At 40.9% G+C, this 15,843-nt stretch overlaps 1 protein-coding gene across 2 annotated transcripts in view; it reads right to left on the reverse strand.

Moving 5' to 3' along the window:
• The window catches only part of LOC138958508 (SEC14-like protein 1), a 70,004-nt gene extending 54,752 nt beyond the window's left edge, over positions 1-15,252 (reverse strand). For both annotated transcript variants that reach the window (XM_070329679.1, XM_070329678.1), the window contains exons 1-3: positions 15,091-15,252; positions 14,133-14,282; positions 13,134-13,265 (exon numbers count right to left, since the gene is read on the reverse strand). In XM_070329679.1, the coding sequence (XP_070185780.1) occupies positions 13,134-13,265; positions 14,133-14,282; positions 15,091-15,153 (345 nt within the window). In that variant the 5' untranslated portion in view covers positions 15,154-15,252. The remainder of the gene's footprint in view (positions 1-13,133; positions 13,266-14,132; positions 14,283-15,090) is intronic.
• Between the last annotated feature and the right edge of the window lie 591 nt (positions 15,253-15,843).

Consider the following 15,843-nt stretch of genomic DNA (forward strand, 5'->3'; position numbering starts at 1 on the left):
AACTGATCCAACCGGCCGCATCTGAACAAACGACGTCGAAACGGCGCGAAACACGTCCTCTCGGTTGGTCTCGGATTGACTCGGCTCCTCTCGGTCTTTTTCTTTTTGTGTGTCTTTTTTTCTTTTCCTTATGGTCGGAGTGGTATATTTATGTACATCTTAGATTAAAAAACCCACCTGAAAGCTGTGTTTAATCGTTTCGCGTAAATTGTACATTTTTTTTCAGCTTTGAAATTGTTTTGGATTGGAGAGTCAGCGCGCTTTGGCTTGGAGACTAATTCTCCACAGGCACGTTCTTCCCAACCACAGATACCAGCGTCGTCCGCGACGCTGGAAAAACACATGGTTCGCTGCTAACGCCTAGACGCGGCCGGGCTTTTTGCACGCAAGACTGGTCCCCGGCGTTTGGTGAAAAGAACAAATATATGTTCTAAGTTCCGGCTGACAAGCTCCCTTTGACGTACTCGAAAATACCGGCATACAACCCCCTCGAAACTATCGATAAATTATCGACGAGAATGCGGGCATTGCCATAGTGATCGGCGTCAGAGGTCATAGAAATGAGGAGCTGGACTGCTGGGAATAAGGAAATAGGTTCTTGACATTTCTACATGACCGATACCTGATGCTGCCCGAGCTTGCTGGTCATCGATAATTCGTGCATTCGCGGTGTGTGTGTACGTGTGTGTGTGTGAGAGAGAGAGAGAGAGAGAGAGAGAGAGAGAGAGAGAGAGAAAGAGAGAGAGACGGGGGGGGGGGGGGGACAAAACGACAGATACAAAGAGACAGAGATATAAGATTCTTTTCGAACATACAACGAGTTATGACAGGTTTTTTTTTAACTGTTACTACGTTACTAAGTGCCAATGGCTCACGGAATTTTGATGACAAGAACCTTGATCGCGCAGAGCGAATAAAAGATGGCTTTGTTAGTCTGCTATCACTAACTGTGGTTGCAGAATGTACAGTACGTCAAGCATTCTGCACCACAAATGAGACAATATCAATACAAGAATGAATAAATCGTCCCATTCGTTGTCAGAAATCAAAGAAATCGAGAATACAAATAGTTTCCAGCATTCGGTTCAAATCCTAACAACAACAACAACAACAACAACAACAACAACAACAAAACATTTGCAAATGTCTTTCAAACTTCAACAGAAGGACCATCTACTCCTGAAGGTTCTTTTTCAGGTTTGGTAAGCATTGCAGTATTAACAAAACAGAAAACACACACAAAATTGAATTAATTTAAGGGATTCCGCACAAACCCAAATACGTCACACATTTTGTAACTATCTCTGAACTTTGAACAGGACCGACCACTTCCAAAGGTTCAACGACCCCATATCTTCATCATGTCTAACACCGTATCGCTGGCCTGGACATCCTGTGAAGCTTGACCGAAGGTGTTGGAAGTCAGAAACAGCAAAGAGATCGGGGACAAGAGATAGGGACTCGGGACAGACGCGAGAAGACTGATTAGACTTGCAGAGCGCGATCGCCTTTCTGTCCGGCACCGGGCGCTTTGTACCAAGACCTGATTCAAAAAGGACTTGACGTCTTTCCAATTAGCCGCTCACCCCCCCTCGGGTTCTCTTCCCTTTCACACATTCTCTCAGCCCAGACACCTTTATTTCTCAATCTTTAGTTCGTTCTTGTCTGGGAAGATGATATATTGTGCTTCTTCGGCATTCTTTTCTTTTCCCTGCGGCTTTCCACAAAATACGCTCTCGACTTATATATCGCGCTAGTCGTCATCAAAGCCAATATTAAATTTTGTTTTCGAGTATGAATGATAGTGTCCAGAGAATACGATCACTCCCTCCGGTCAATGCACGGAAAATATGACAAAGAAAATATCGCACAGTTGGTCTGATCGTCTGCGGATGTAGCATCCGGTATTGTCAGCTTTCAACCAGCGAAATGCTGGACGGATGTAGCATCCGGTATTGTCAGCTTTCAACCAGAACTCAGAACTCAGAACTCAGAACTCAGAACTCATTTAATTGTCATAAAAACACAGTAAAGGGTTTATCAGACACGAAGTGGATATTTGTAAAGACAAGAAGAAATATCGTCCATGGAGCAGTGATTACAACATTGTTATGTATCTGTAGTTATGTCATTATTGCGTATAATCATGCAGTTGTATACAAATTCAGCAAGTTGTTGCTGTATCGATACGTCTTGCATCGTCATCAGCTGACTCGGATTTCGAGCATTAACACGTGCATGTTCCATAAGCTGCAAGCGTAGATCATGAAATCTTGTACAACTATCCAGGAAATGGAGCTCGTCTTCAATTACGCCACACACGGTGCACTTTCTATCCTCTCTGGGTGTGTTTGTGTATCTCCCCCTTTCGATTTTTAAATCGTGAGCGCTAATACGCAATCTACACAGTGCTTTTCTGTGTTTGGGGTTGGTTACACATGTCAAGTATGCTTCACAGTCGTAATCGCCGTCAGTAATTGTGTTGTAGTATTGCAGTTTTGAGCCCTCAGCCGTCTTCTTTCCTTGCCAAAATCGTACGTATTCGTATTCTAGTCCTCGTCGTAGAGTTTTCATCAGCGCATTCTTTTGGACTGCTGACTGAAGTATCCAGTTATGGTCCAGTCCGAGGTTACCTATGATTGCTCGAATGAAATGTATCCATTGCGGTGAGCTGTCTTGTGGTCTGTCGATCATGTCAGCGTAAGCCTGTCGTAAATATGAATTTTCTTCTGACTCAACGATGTGGGTCCAGAAGTTTATTGTTTGTTCAATTAGTTTTATACCCACAGGGAGTTGCCCGAGCTCTGCTAGCGTTGGCAAGTTCATTGCTTTACTGTGGACGCCAAGAAGGCGTTTACTGAATTTTAAATGCACTTGTTCATGGGGTAGATTATTCGATAGACACTTATCGAATATGTCGGGTAGCGATTGTTCGTTTTGGATGCGAAATGCTGGACAGATGTAGCATCCGGTATTGTCAGCATTCAACCAGCGAAATGCTGGACGGATGACCGCTTCCCGCCATCCGTGCATCATGCATGACAAACTATTCTCCGAACTGACTTTCCAAACAATTCCACTTTCCAGGGTCAAGCTAAAGAAGTTCTATGTGGTGGTAGCTCTCTCCAAAGCCAGTATCCCTATCCCCCGATCATTCATTCCACAATCCCTTCCCTGCCCACTTTTTACATTTGGTCAAGTTTTGACTTAATGTTTTAACATAGAGGGGGAATCGAGACGAGGGTCGTGCTGTATGTGTGTTTGTCTGTCTGTGCGTGTGTAGAGCGATTCAGACTAAACTACTGGAGCGATCTTTATGAAATTTTACATGAGAGTTCCTGGGAATGATATCCCCGGACGTTGTTTTCATTTTTTCGATAAATAGCTTTGATGACGTCATATCCGGCTTTTTGTAAAAGTTGAGGCGGCACTGTCACACCCTCATTTTTCAATCAAATTGATTGAAATTTTGGCAAAGCAATCTTCGACGAAGGCCGGACTTTGGTATTGCATTTCAGCGTGGTGGCTTAACAACTAATGAATGAGTTTGGTCATTAAAAATCGGAAACTTGTAATTAAAATTATTTTTTTATTAAACGATCCAAAAACAAATTCATTTTATTCTTCATCATTTTCTGATTCCATAAACATATACATATGTTATATTTGGATTACAAACAAGCTCTGAAAATTTAAAATTTGAAAATTATGATTACAATTAATTTTCCAAAATCAATTTAAAAACAATTTCTTCTTATTCCTTGTCGGTCCCTGATTCCAAAAAACATATAAATGTGATATGTTTGGATTAAAAACAAACTCAGTAAGCTAAAAAGAATAGACATACAGAAAAGCGTGTTATCCTGCTCAGCGCGACCACTACCGCACTATTCTGCATGGCTTGTCGATTTCACTGCCGAGCGGTTGACTGAGGAAACTACGAGTATGTGGTCTTGGTGAAAAAAGCAGTGCGTTCAGTTTCATTCTGTGAGTTCGACAGCTTGACTAAATGTTGTTATTTCGCCTTACGCGACTTGTTCTTTCTGCCTACCCTGCCGGTGGCCATCAATTCCAAAGCTGGAGTGATTGATGGGGCCGGGGCCACTTAGCGTACACATGCCTTCCTTCCTGAAAACTCTCTCCACAAATACAACTTTCTGCTGAAATGAGCACAGCAAGGTTCCCTGCCCCTGGAGGCATGCAACTAGTCTACTTATGGTTGGCCACTGGTGATGGCTTTACAACTACCCCCCCCCCCCCCAAAAAAAAAGCAAGCTGTGCATTTGAGTATAGATTTTTGTGATGTTACTAATGTTAAAACCTAATACTTTATACAGTCGAATATGCCCTTGTGACCACCTCTCGAAACCGACCACCTCAAAGGACCCCGGACGATTTATTCATTATGACGTGCATGTATACTTACTTAATCTTTCTGTAGCGACCATCTGTCAATAACAACCACTTTTGGTCGGTCCCTTGGGTGGTCGTAATCGGCAGCTTCGACTGTAGCACAGGGCAGTCCATTCATCATTTCATGTACCTACCGAATTTAACAAGGAGCTTGGTGGTTTCTCTACAGTCGAACCGAAAACAAAGACACTCTCGAAAACTAAATTCATAAAGGCTAAGAGTAAGATCTTTTAGCGACTTGAGTCCTGGGTTTGTGTCTATTTTCGGGATAGAAACAACGATTTTGCTAGTTTGGTTTTTCTGGGGATTGTGGTTTTTTTTTCCATTTCACCGCAGTACATATCAAGCTATTCGTTTCATACGTTCGTGGAATGCATTACTTGACCTCATCACAAAGATATATGCCCGAATACTTTCTGTCTAGTTGTGTGCGTTTGTTTGTTTTGGGACGAGTACAGGATGGAAACCGTTCTTTTTCTTCCTGGTGCAAACAGCTGGCCCATGACTTCTTGCCCATTTCTCCTGTTTTGGATATTGACTGGCATACGCTCCTCAATATTTCCCTAACCCAACGCATGTGTGAGCAACTTCTGTGAAAGTGGCAGGTGCTTGTAGAGCAACACTATTTATGAAGGTGCTCGTTGCAAAACTTTCGAATGTACCCGAATGGGACCGGCAGTCTCTGAAGACGGGCGAACCACCCGCGTGCCGTCCATGCATAATACATGAAGATAGGCATCGCCGGCGATTGCAAAGGACAAACGGAACTGACGCCTAGTACATGTATGACCAATGCAAGTCACCTACTGCAGATCCATGACTCAAAACTCTACCTTCTTTGTTTGCTTTCATTATCGTTGTATGAAATGAATTTTTTTAAATCCTGCCAACTTTTTTGTTATGCCCATAAGAGCACCCACACAAGTGTGTTTCACGGCTTGTGCTCCTTTTGAAACCATTACCTCTTATCATGGTAAATCACTTAGTAAAATTAATTCTTGTTGAAACCAAAAGCAGCATCACATGCATCGTGAGCTCAAGCAGAAAAGACAACTGTAGCGGATCTGATGTCAACCCCGTGTGCACACGTCAAAAGCGATGTCAACTACCTCCAAACTTTATCACCGCACTTTTTACCCCCCCCCCCCCCCCCCCCCCTCCCCGGATGTGCGCGAGGAGGCTTTGTCTTTGGCAGGAATTCCGGCACCTGAAAATTCAATTTAACGGCTCGGCACGGCGGGTTTAATCTCAAAATGAGCTTACTCTAGGGGATCAATATAATACCTGTTCGCCACATTTCACTGTCTGTAATTATCGAGGTTGCCACAGTGTGCTATAAGCTTCCAGTCCACCACCGCCGCCTACGGGAATCCTTTCAAATGACAAATGTCAGCTTTCAAGATGTTGTTGAATGGAGGTAAAGTTAATGCATAAACAAGTCGCGTAAGGCGAAAATACAACATTTAGTCAAGTAGCTGTCGAACTCACAGAATGAAACTAAACGCAATGCAACGCAGCAAGACCGTATACTCGTAACATCGTCAGTCCACCGCTCACGGCAAAGGCAGTGAAATTGACAAGAAGAGCGGGGTAGTAGTTGCGCTGAGAAGGATAGCACGCTTTTCTGTACCTCTCTTCGTTTTAACTTTCTGAGCGTGTTTTTAATCCAAACATATCCTATCTATATGTTTTTGGAATCAGGAACCGACAAGGAATAAGATGAAAGTGTTTTTAAATTGATTTCGATAATTTAATTTTGATAATAATTTTTATATATTTAATTTTCAGAGCTTGTTTTTAATCCAAATATAACATATTTATATGTTTTTGGAATCAGCAAATGATGGAGAATAAGATGAACGTAAATTTGGATCGTTTTATAAAAGAAATATTTTTTTTTACAATTTTCAGATTTTTAATGACCAAAGTCATTAATTAATTTTTCAGCCACCACGCTGAAATGCAATACCGAAGTCCGGGCTTCGTCGAACAATACTTGACCACAATTTCAACCAATTTGGTTGAAAAATGAGGGCGTGACAGTGCCGCCTCAACTTTCACGAAAAGCCGGATATGACGTCATTAAAGACATTTATCAAAAAAATGAAAAAAACGTATGGGGATATGATACCCAGGAACTTTCATGTCAAATTTCATAAAGATCGGTCCAGTAGTCATGAATCGCTCTACACACACACACAGACACACACAGACCCACACACACACACGCACGCACATACACCACGACCCTCGTCTCGATTCCCCCCTCTACGTTAAAACATTTAGTCAAAACTTGACTAAATGTAAAAAGGAACAATAGCATTCTTCATTGCTGGTGTTATTTCTTTTCCTACAACCAAAAACAGCTTTAAAAGGTCAACACGGAAGCATAACAAGAATTCGTAACGAACTTATTTTAGAGCGCTGTTCCAGAAATAAATGGCGAAAGCAATGCTGATGTAGAATTTTCTTAAATATGGTTTCTAAGGTTTCTTGCAAAAGACGCAGATCAACATGACCAGATCTGTAAGAATAAATCAGAAAAGTCTGGCCCAAGAAGCATACTTCTTTCCTTACACTCTAAAGGTATTAACAATCAATAGGAAAATGTATTACACTGCTAGCATCAACATCAACATCAACATTGAACAAAACCAAAACAGAGAAAAGCTTGTCACGGATAGAGACATATATATATATTATATGCATTGTTTCAACGAGAGAGAAAATAAAATTATGCAACATCCATTTGCAAATGAGCAAAACAAAGTCACTGGCGAACAAAAGTACAAAGGAGGGGCTGTCACACGCGTCCTGAAGCAAAACTCCCATTGTGCTCTTCGTACGATTTCAATCCACACACACGGCGGCACGTGTCTAAAATGGAGAAACTGAATACCAATTAACAAAGAGACTGGCCTCAACTGACCCCGCAGTGACACTGGTATCCCCGAGAGGACTGAGGTCAGATAAGGACGGATTGTGAGCCAGAAAGTATTGGAATGGTGCAATCGGCACTGATCCGCTTGTAGGAATGTCTAAAGCCGTACGCACAACAACAACAACAAAAACGAAAATAAAAATGACAACTTACACTCTTCTTCTGAAGCTAAATTTATATGATCGACTCTTGAGAATAAAAAGGTACTCTGTCCACCAACAGAGGAGTTTCCATTTGTATTTTATAAAGTCCACCACGATCACGCAGAGTGGACCAACTATTTATTGCGCCAAGGGAAAAAAATCATATCTTGTGGGTGTTTTAATTATACATTCTTCCTTTGGTCCAGTTAAAAAAAAAAGACACAGTGATTATTGATCATATTGTTCTTAGCCCTCTATGGACAATACATTACATATCCCTTTTAAGGTCAACAAAACTCGAATGTCAATGGTCCAGGAATTAGACATTCTGTGCACACTAACCACTACCCCAGCATTGCTAGGACCAAGTACCAGTCGCTTTTCTCTCCCTTACGCCAAACGTAAGTGTACTTCATCTTTGCTGAGGACGTGGAACTTAGAGAGAAAGGAATTGACTAAACATTTTGGCAAAGGTCAAGTAGATCAACGACAGACCTGTTTACCAGCAATAATGCATGAACTCCTTGACAGCATGAGAATATCTCTCTTAGCAGAGTAGAAGAAATGCTACTTACGTTCCGAAACAATTAAGTTTTAAGTTGAGAAGTCACGAAGACAATTGAAAGGGTTTAGGTAAAATAAACATGTACAGCAAAAACATAAACCCATACAACAGAAACAAGGGCAGAAACACGTAAAACCTCACACAAAACCCGAAGAAAAATCCTTGGCAGTGAGAGGATCTAGGAATGTTTTACTTAGTTGTCTTTATGTGTGATGTGCTTGTTGTTGATTTAAGTTAAGTGTATTCACAACAGTTACTCCATTTAAATGAGCTTAATGGTATACTGCCCGGTCTAAAAACGAGTTTAATCTTCACAACACAAACCTCTCCCAGAAACTAATGTTATACATATATAATTATATAGCAAACCCTGGCCTGGAGCCCTATAGAAATCCTATTACTATAGGTAGTTACACAGAAATTCTCATTAAAATGTAGACTACAAGTACAACAGCTGTGTAATTTGCAAGAATTGGAACGGGGCCAGCATGCTGAAATGCAGCTAGTTTGCATTAACATATTTATTTTACATTGCGAAAGACTCCAACTGTTGTTAAATTTATATAAATGTCATGTCTGCCAACAGCTGGTCCCATTCCCGTACCAACCAAGGAATGCTGCCACAACAATGGAACGCTGCGCAAACGGCCGTTTTTTGGCATCTTTCAGCAGCGTCTGACCATAGTGGCAGCCGTCCTTGGTCGGTAAAGGAACGGGACCTAGAACGGATGTGTGGAATGCAGGTATGACAACTCAGTGTGTGAGAGCGCTACTGTTGCGTTAAGTTTCTTTAACGATCCAAGCGTTCCGTTTCCGTTGCGTTGAGGTTCCATTACCGTTCATTCTGATCGGGAGAGGAACGGCTAAAAATTTGAACATGCAGCCCAAACTCAGCCGTCCCTACCGTTCAAAGCAGTTCCGTTAACGATCAGTTACGTTCATTGCGGTTCTGTCCCGATCCCTCCCGTGCCCGCACCGTTCCTTGGTCGGTACGGGAACGGGACCTAGAACGGTTGTGTGGAAAGGGGGAATAAGACTCGACCACTTGGCTTATGGTGGAGACAGCTGGAAGATCTCTGGATATAATTGAAAAGGAGTAGTCTTCCTTTTAGAAAATGTGTACTCTGCCTTGCAGATTAGACATTTGTGCTGTCGGGGCTGGAGTGGAGGGTAAGGGGGTGGGGGGTGGGTAAGCGAGGGGTAAGAGAGACAAAAGAGAAAACTGGACAGGGAAAAGTCACTGCCTGAAGTATTCAATAAAGCCACACACACACAAAAGAAATTACTACATATGCAGGTTTTCAATTCATATTTTTGCAAAGTATATGCACAAGCATGTGTGCCTCGGTGAGTATGTTCGTGGCTGGTTTCATGGGTTGCCTGTATGAGTGTATCCTCAGGAATTTGAGGATTTCTTTTATCTCTCTTTTTCTGACACCGTTGATTTAACGTCATTTTTACAGGACAGTTTTTTTCCTGTCAGTTATAAGTTGTAGTAGTTTGACCTTATTGTTTTAGGACAAGTAGAGCTCGTTCACCAGTAGCAAAGACTCACTCAGTCCGTCAGTGTGCCTGAGTGTGTGTGATGGGGGGGGGGGGGGGGGGGGGCTCTCCCGTGACCGGCCACCTGCAATGTACGGACAGGTTTGCACTGGCCCAAGGGTGTCCGTTCATGAGAGGGACTGCTGTAACAGCAAAACTAGTGTGAAACATAAGTAATCAATTTATGCACTTGACTATATTCACAACAGGGACCTATCAGTATCACTCTTCTTTGCATGTTTTTATGCCTACGGATTTTCAAATACTCTGCAACACATGTAACCCAAATTCAACATGTGCCTGTACAATACCGCTTCTTTTATGAAAACATTGCTTTGGCCATGTTTATTTTAATCAACCAATTTTCTTGTTATCCTTCGCAAATACCTCCAATCTAAAGTATTACTTCTTTTGTAGGACCTGATTTTCTCAGAGTCGTGGAGAAGCGCCCGGCAGGTGCATTTGTGTTTTTCAACAACTGTGCCTGCCTGTCAGTCAGACTGTCCATGCATGGATTCACTGTCTAGTCCCATCACAAACCTAATGATGAGACCCTTGGTCACCAGTGGCCACCAGGTGTTATAAAGGTTGCTAGGCACCAATACCATTCACCCTGAGCAAACCGGCACGGTTGGCCTAGTGGTAAGGCGTCCGCCCCCTGATCAGGAGGTCGTGGGTTCGAACCCCGGCCGGGTCATACCTAAGACTTTAAAATTGGCAATCTAGTGGCCTGGCGTCTGGCATTATGGGGTTAGTGCTAGGACTGGTTGGTCCGGTGTCAGAATAATGTGACTGGGTGAGACATGAAACCTGTGCTGCGACTTCTGTCTTGTGTGTGGCGCACATTATATCAATATATGTCAAAGCAGCACCGCCCTGATATGGCCCTTTGTGGTCGGCTGGGCGTTAAGCAAACTAACAAACAAACCCTGAGCAACAAATAATGTGTTTCTTGTCCAGTATTTATGATAGTATTCTTTTTAGACATTTACCCAAGCGTGTGTTTGAGAAAGACGCTTTATGTCCACTGTTGGAACTGAAAGTGATGCCAAGAACTATATACGCCTTCCTTCTTTGTGTTAGAGGCAATTGAGACTGCCCTTTTTAACTGAATTTGACCCGACAATAAAGCATGCCAAAGAAAACACAAGATCAGAAAGCACTCATGCCCTATTTGGCAAGGATTCAAAAATGATCAGGTGCACACAAAATTACTCAGCACCGGCTAGGTACACGCTGAATAATTGCTTCCAGTTACAGGCCTATTCAGGACCAATCACACGGAGAGATTCCAAACTACAAGTAAGGGCACACCAGCTGATCTTAATAAGGCCCCCAAAAAATAGGTGTGGTTACGGTAACATAGCCCCAAAAAATAGGTAGGAAGGTAGGCAATCACTTTTTTTTAAAACTTTTTTTCTAATGTGTACAAATTAAACCTACTTGACAGGGAAATAAGTGTGCGACTCGAGCGATTTCGCTTTCATTGCGTTTTCCGTACCCGTTTTCTTGGTTTTTTTGACAAATGTAATAAAAAGTTATAGGGTCGGCCCCTAAAAATAGGGTAGGTCGGGTTATCGTAACCACACCTATTTTTTTTTTAGGCCTAATCAACCAACCCTTAACACCTCCAACCCATAATCATATGTTTGACCCGGGCAACACGACCTGGGTAAAGATTAACCCAGTGTGATCATTGATTACACAGGAACATCTTGTATATTACCGCTGTATTTGTTACATTCATTGCAGGACAGCAAATAATCCTCACAGCAAATACAAAAGTACATCAAGCCATGCTTCCTGATATCTAACTCCGCTCATACCTGTGTTAATGTATCTTGGTTACACAGACTCGAGAACAACAGCATTGAACTGTAATACATTAAAAACCATTCTTCAACCGTTATGGCTTTAAGTTTTAACATTGCAATTTAGTGACAACATAATTGAGCCCTGCTTTTTATATTTAGTCAAGTTTTGACTAAATATTTTAACATCGAGGGGGAATCGAAACGAGGGTCGTGGTGTATGTGCGTGTGTGTGTCTGTGTGTGTGTCTGTGTGTGTGTGTGTGTAGAGCGATTCAGACTAAACTACTGGACCGATCTTTATGAAATTTGACATGAGTTCCTGGGTATGAAATCCCCGAACGTTTTTTTCATTTTTTTGATAAATGTCTTTGATGACGTCATATCCGGCTTTTCGTGAAAGTTGAGGCGGCACTGTCACGCCCTCATTTTTCAACCAAATTGGTTGAAATTTTGGTCAAGTACTCTTCGACGAAGCCCGGGGTTCGGTATTGCATTTCAGCTTGGTGGCTTAAAAATTAATTAATGACTTTGGTCATTAAAAATCTGAAAATTGTAAAAAAAATTAAAAATTTATAAAACGATCCAAATTTACGTTTATCTTATTCTCCATCATTTGCTGATTCCAAAAACATATCAATATGTTATATTTGGATTAAAAACAAGCTCTGAAAATTAAATATATAAAAATTATTATCAAATTTTTTTTTTCGAAATCAATTTAAAAACACTTTCATCGTATTCCTTGTCGGTTCCTGATTCCAAAAATATATAGATATGATATGTTTGGATTAAAAACACGCTCAGAAAGTTAAAACGAAGAGAGGTACAGAAAAGCGTGCTATCCTTCTTAGCGCAACGAATACCCCGCTCTTCTTGTCAATTCCACGGGCACTGCCTTTGCCACGGGCGGTGGAGTGACGATGCTACGAGTATACGGTCTTGCTGCGTTCAGTTTCATTCTGTGAGTTCGACAGCTACTTGACTAAATATTGTATTTTCGCCTTACGCGACTTGTTTCTTGATTTACTTGTCAAATAGCTTTCCTTTAAAAAAAAATAAAATAAAAAAAAGCAAATGCTCATATGATTCACCCCCCTTAAAATACAGTAATATGAATTAGAAACAAGTTATCTGCTGCTATAGCACCATTGACATTGGAGAAAATGACAGCATCCTTCTTTTTGACCCAAAATAGACAGTACTGGTACCTTGAAATATGACCCTGTTCAACCAGACTTGAGTAAGGCCAAAAAAAATAATAGGTGTGGTTACGGTAACATAGCCAAAAAAAAATAGGGTAGGTAGGTAGGCAATCACTTTTTTTTTAAATTTTTTTTCTAATGTGTACAAATTAAACCTACTTGACAGGGAAATAAGTGTGCGACTCGGGCGCTTTCGCTTTCATTGCGTTTTCTGCACTCGTTTACTTGGGTTTTTTTTTGTATTTTTTTTACAAATGTAATAAAAAGTTATAGGGTCGGCCCTAAAACATAGGGTAGGTCGGGTTACCGTAACCACACCTATTTTTTTTTTAGGCCTAATATCTAGAACTTGTAGAAGTAATCAATTAAACCCCCAAACTTGACCCCAGTCACTGTGACCTTGAAACTTCAGGCAGGTCAACCCGGCTCTGGTTATGATTGGAGATAGACCAATAATCACATTGAAACTGACAAGACACCTGGCACACAAGAAATTCAACATAAATCAACTTACGGAGTAGTTACAGTTTTCGTTGATAATAACTCTGGAGGAGAAACTCTCATTGTGAGCTGAAATTTTCAGCGTTCGATTCCGACGATCAAGCTCATTCTTCTGAATGAAGTAAACACAGTCAACGCCCACAATCTGAAACAACAACAAAGAATCATTATCAGTAACTGGAACAAATACAGTAATATGAATTAGAAACAAGTTATCTGCTGCTATAGCACCATAGACATTGAAGAAAATGACAGCATCCTTCTTTTTGACCCAAAATAGACGGTACTGGTATAAATATATGCATATATGGCAGATAAAAAAGAAAAAGTTTATCTTCTTCTATGTCTGCACTGAAAGTCATGGTAATAATAGTTACAGCATCCCTGTGTTTAGTTGTACAGGCCAATATTTCTGGGGTTATTCAACTTCCTGTGTGCGTAAGACTGTTTGTGTTCTTCTTTGTTCCTTACAGTCTTCTAGTTTCTACAAATGTGCCCAGTATCATACTGTTCATACATCTCTTGTTTATACATGTAATTTTTCTTTTGCATGAATTTAGCTGATATATATATATGCATGCACAGATTTGCTACTAAGACTATCCTACAGTTGTAACTGTAATGCAAGGATGTAACATGTTCTATGTCCCAAAAATTTTATTATTTATATATATACATGTATATTATATATCAAATCCTACCTTTAAGTTTGAGTCAAACAGTAGCCCTAAAACAAGAAAGTCATTTGAACTTACTTTTGACTAAAAAAAAAAGAATTTGTTCACATCACCACGCAAATAAATGAACTGTTTTATAGAGCCATTCAACTGGATTTTCAGTGTTGTTACCATACATCGGTCGAATGTCTGATACAGTGATAGTCTTGACGCACTGAATATCTTTTAACACAACAATCGTTTGCGGCCAGGGCATTTTCGATACATATTTTAAATCCAGGTCCAACTGTCTGGGAACAACACTGCTTTAAAAGTTAAAATAGTCAAACCCTCACCTTTTTCAGAAGATAAGGTGCGTCAACGGCCAGGCGACACCTGCGCTCCACAGTGTGGGTTGCTCCATCCTCACTTTTCTCCTCCATCATTTTCTCACTGCCCAGAAAAACTGGGATCATTTTGCAGGTGGGGAACCGCTTTTCATAGGCCTGAAAACATTCAAGACACTGTTATTATTGAAATACCTAATAAATTTGACATACATGTAGTGATGTACATTATTTATTTGGTATGTAATCCCAGCTGTTCCTTGAATAGTAATAACACCATTTACTCTCTTCAAAGAGAGTGCTGTGTGTATGTGTGTACTGTACAAGTGTGTGTGTGTCACTGTGTGTGTGTGTGTGTGTGTGTGTGTGTGTGTGTGTGTGTGTGTGTGTGCATGTGTATGTGTTTGAGTGTGATAAGTGATTGAGTGTGAAGGGAGATGAAGGACGAAGATGTCTCAAGATAAATAGAGGTCATTGTATATTTGACCTACCCTCTATTCTAAATTTGATGCGCATGACCAAGACATGACCCTGACATATGTGACAAAAGCAGGCAGAGGTGGGGGTATTGTTTAACTTGAACGAAATTGTCAGTCAACATGTTTCCATTCATAACGATCTTTACAAAACTAACTTTTAAATGATAGACATCACAGATTACAAGTACACTGCGTTTAAAAAAGATCATGACACTATTGACAGTCAATGAAGTTAAGGTGAATCCACAACATTGATAGGGCAATTTGACATGCATTACAACCAAACTTTGACAATGATGAGCGAATCATGATAGGCACACATACACCTATCGGTAGGTTATGTACATGTATGCCTGTGATCAATGTGGAATCAACTGGATCGCATGGCTTCTGGGGGCCGGGAAGAAACCGAACTTGCCATCACTTCACGACTGGAAGTGGAAAGAGAAGACAGCTGATGACAGATGAAAACAAATGTGGGAACTTACCGCCATGACCAGCTCAAATGGATATTTGTACACCCTCACAGGTGACTGATACTTCTGCACCATCTTGGTAAGTTGATATGTTACTCCCTGTCACCAGATCTGACTACCGCTATAAAATGTCCATGACTTTTTGTTGATCCGGCAAAGTCTTCTCACGTCTGACATCCGAAGTGCATCCTTTAATAATCATTCAGCGAGAAAAAATAGTCCCTGATATTTTGAGTGTTCACATTGGGACCAATCAAATTTTGTACACAATTTTCACCTCAGAAATGAACTTGCATGTAACAAAGCGATGTAAGTAAAAGATAATATAATATACTTGAAAACAGTGGACTTAAAGAAAAACTAATTTCCAGCCAGATAGATTTGTATTCTTACACGGCGGGACATAACTCTTGTTTCCAAGAATATTCTTATACAAGAGTTTCACCCCCTGTGTCACAGTAGCAGACGATGCGAGGGAACTGTTTCATGTGCAGAATTTTGACAGTTTTTCATATTTTGGTTGAAAACGCAACAGAGCCACCTTACCTTCCTCATCCTGAGTTTAAAACAAAGTGCTTTCTGTAGCAGCCTTGGCCTTGTGTGAATTGTGTCACCCGGCCGCGGTTTCAAGCAAATCGGTCTCGAAACCCGGGCCGCCCAGATTATAGTTGACATAGTTCACTTTTCGTTTATTATAATTACACGACTATAGGATTAAAATGTTAGAGGGAGCTGTTCAGTTTCAGCGTTCTATGTTTTGAGTAA

This window comes from Littorina saxatilis, linkage group LG2 (genome assembly GCF_037325665.1).
Source record: "Littorina saxatilis isolate snail1 linkage group LG2, US_GU_Lsax_2.0, whole genome shotgun sequence".
NCBI lineage: Eukaryota > Metazoa > Mollusca > Gastropoda > Littorinimorpha > Littorinidae > Littorina > Littorina saxatilis.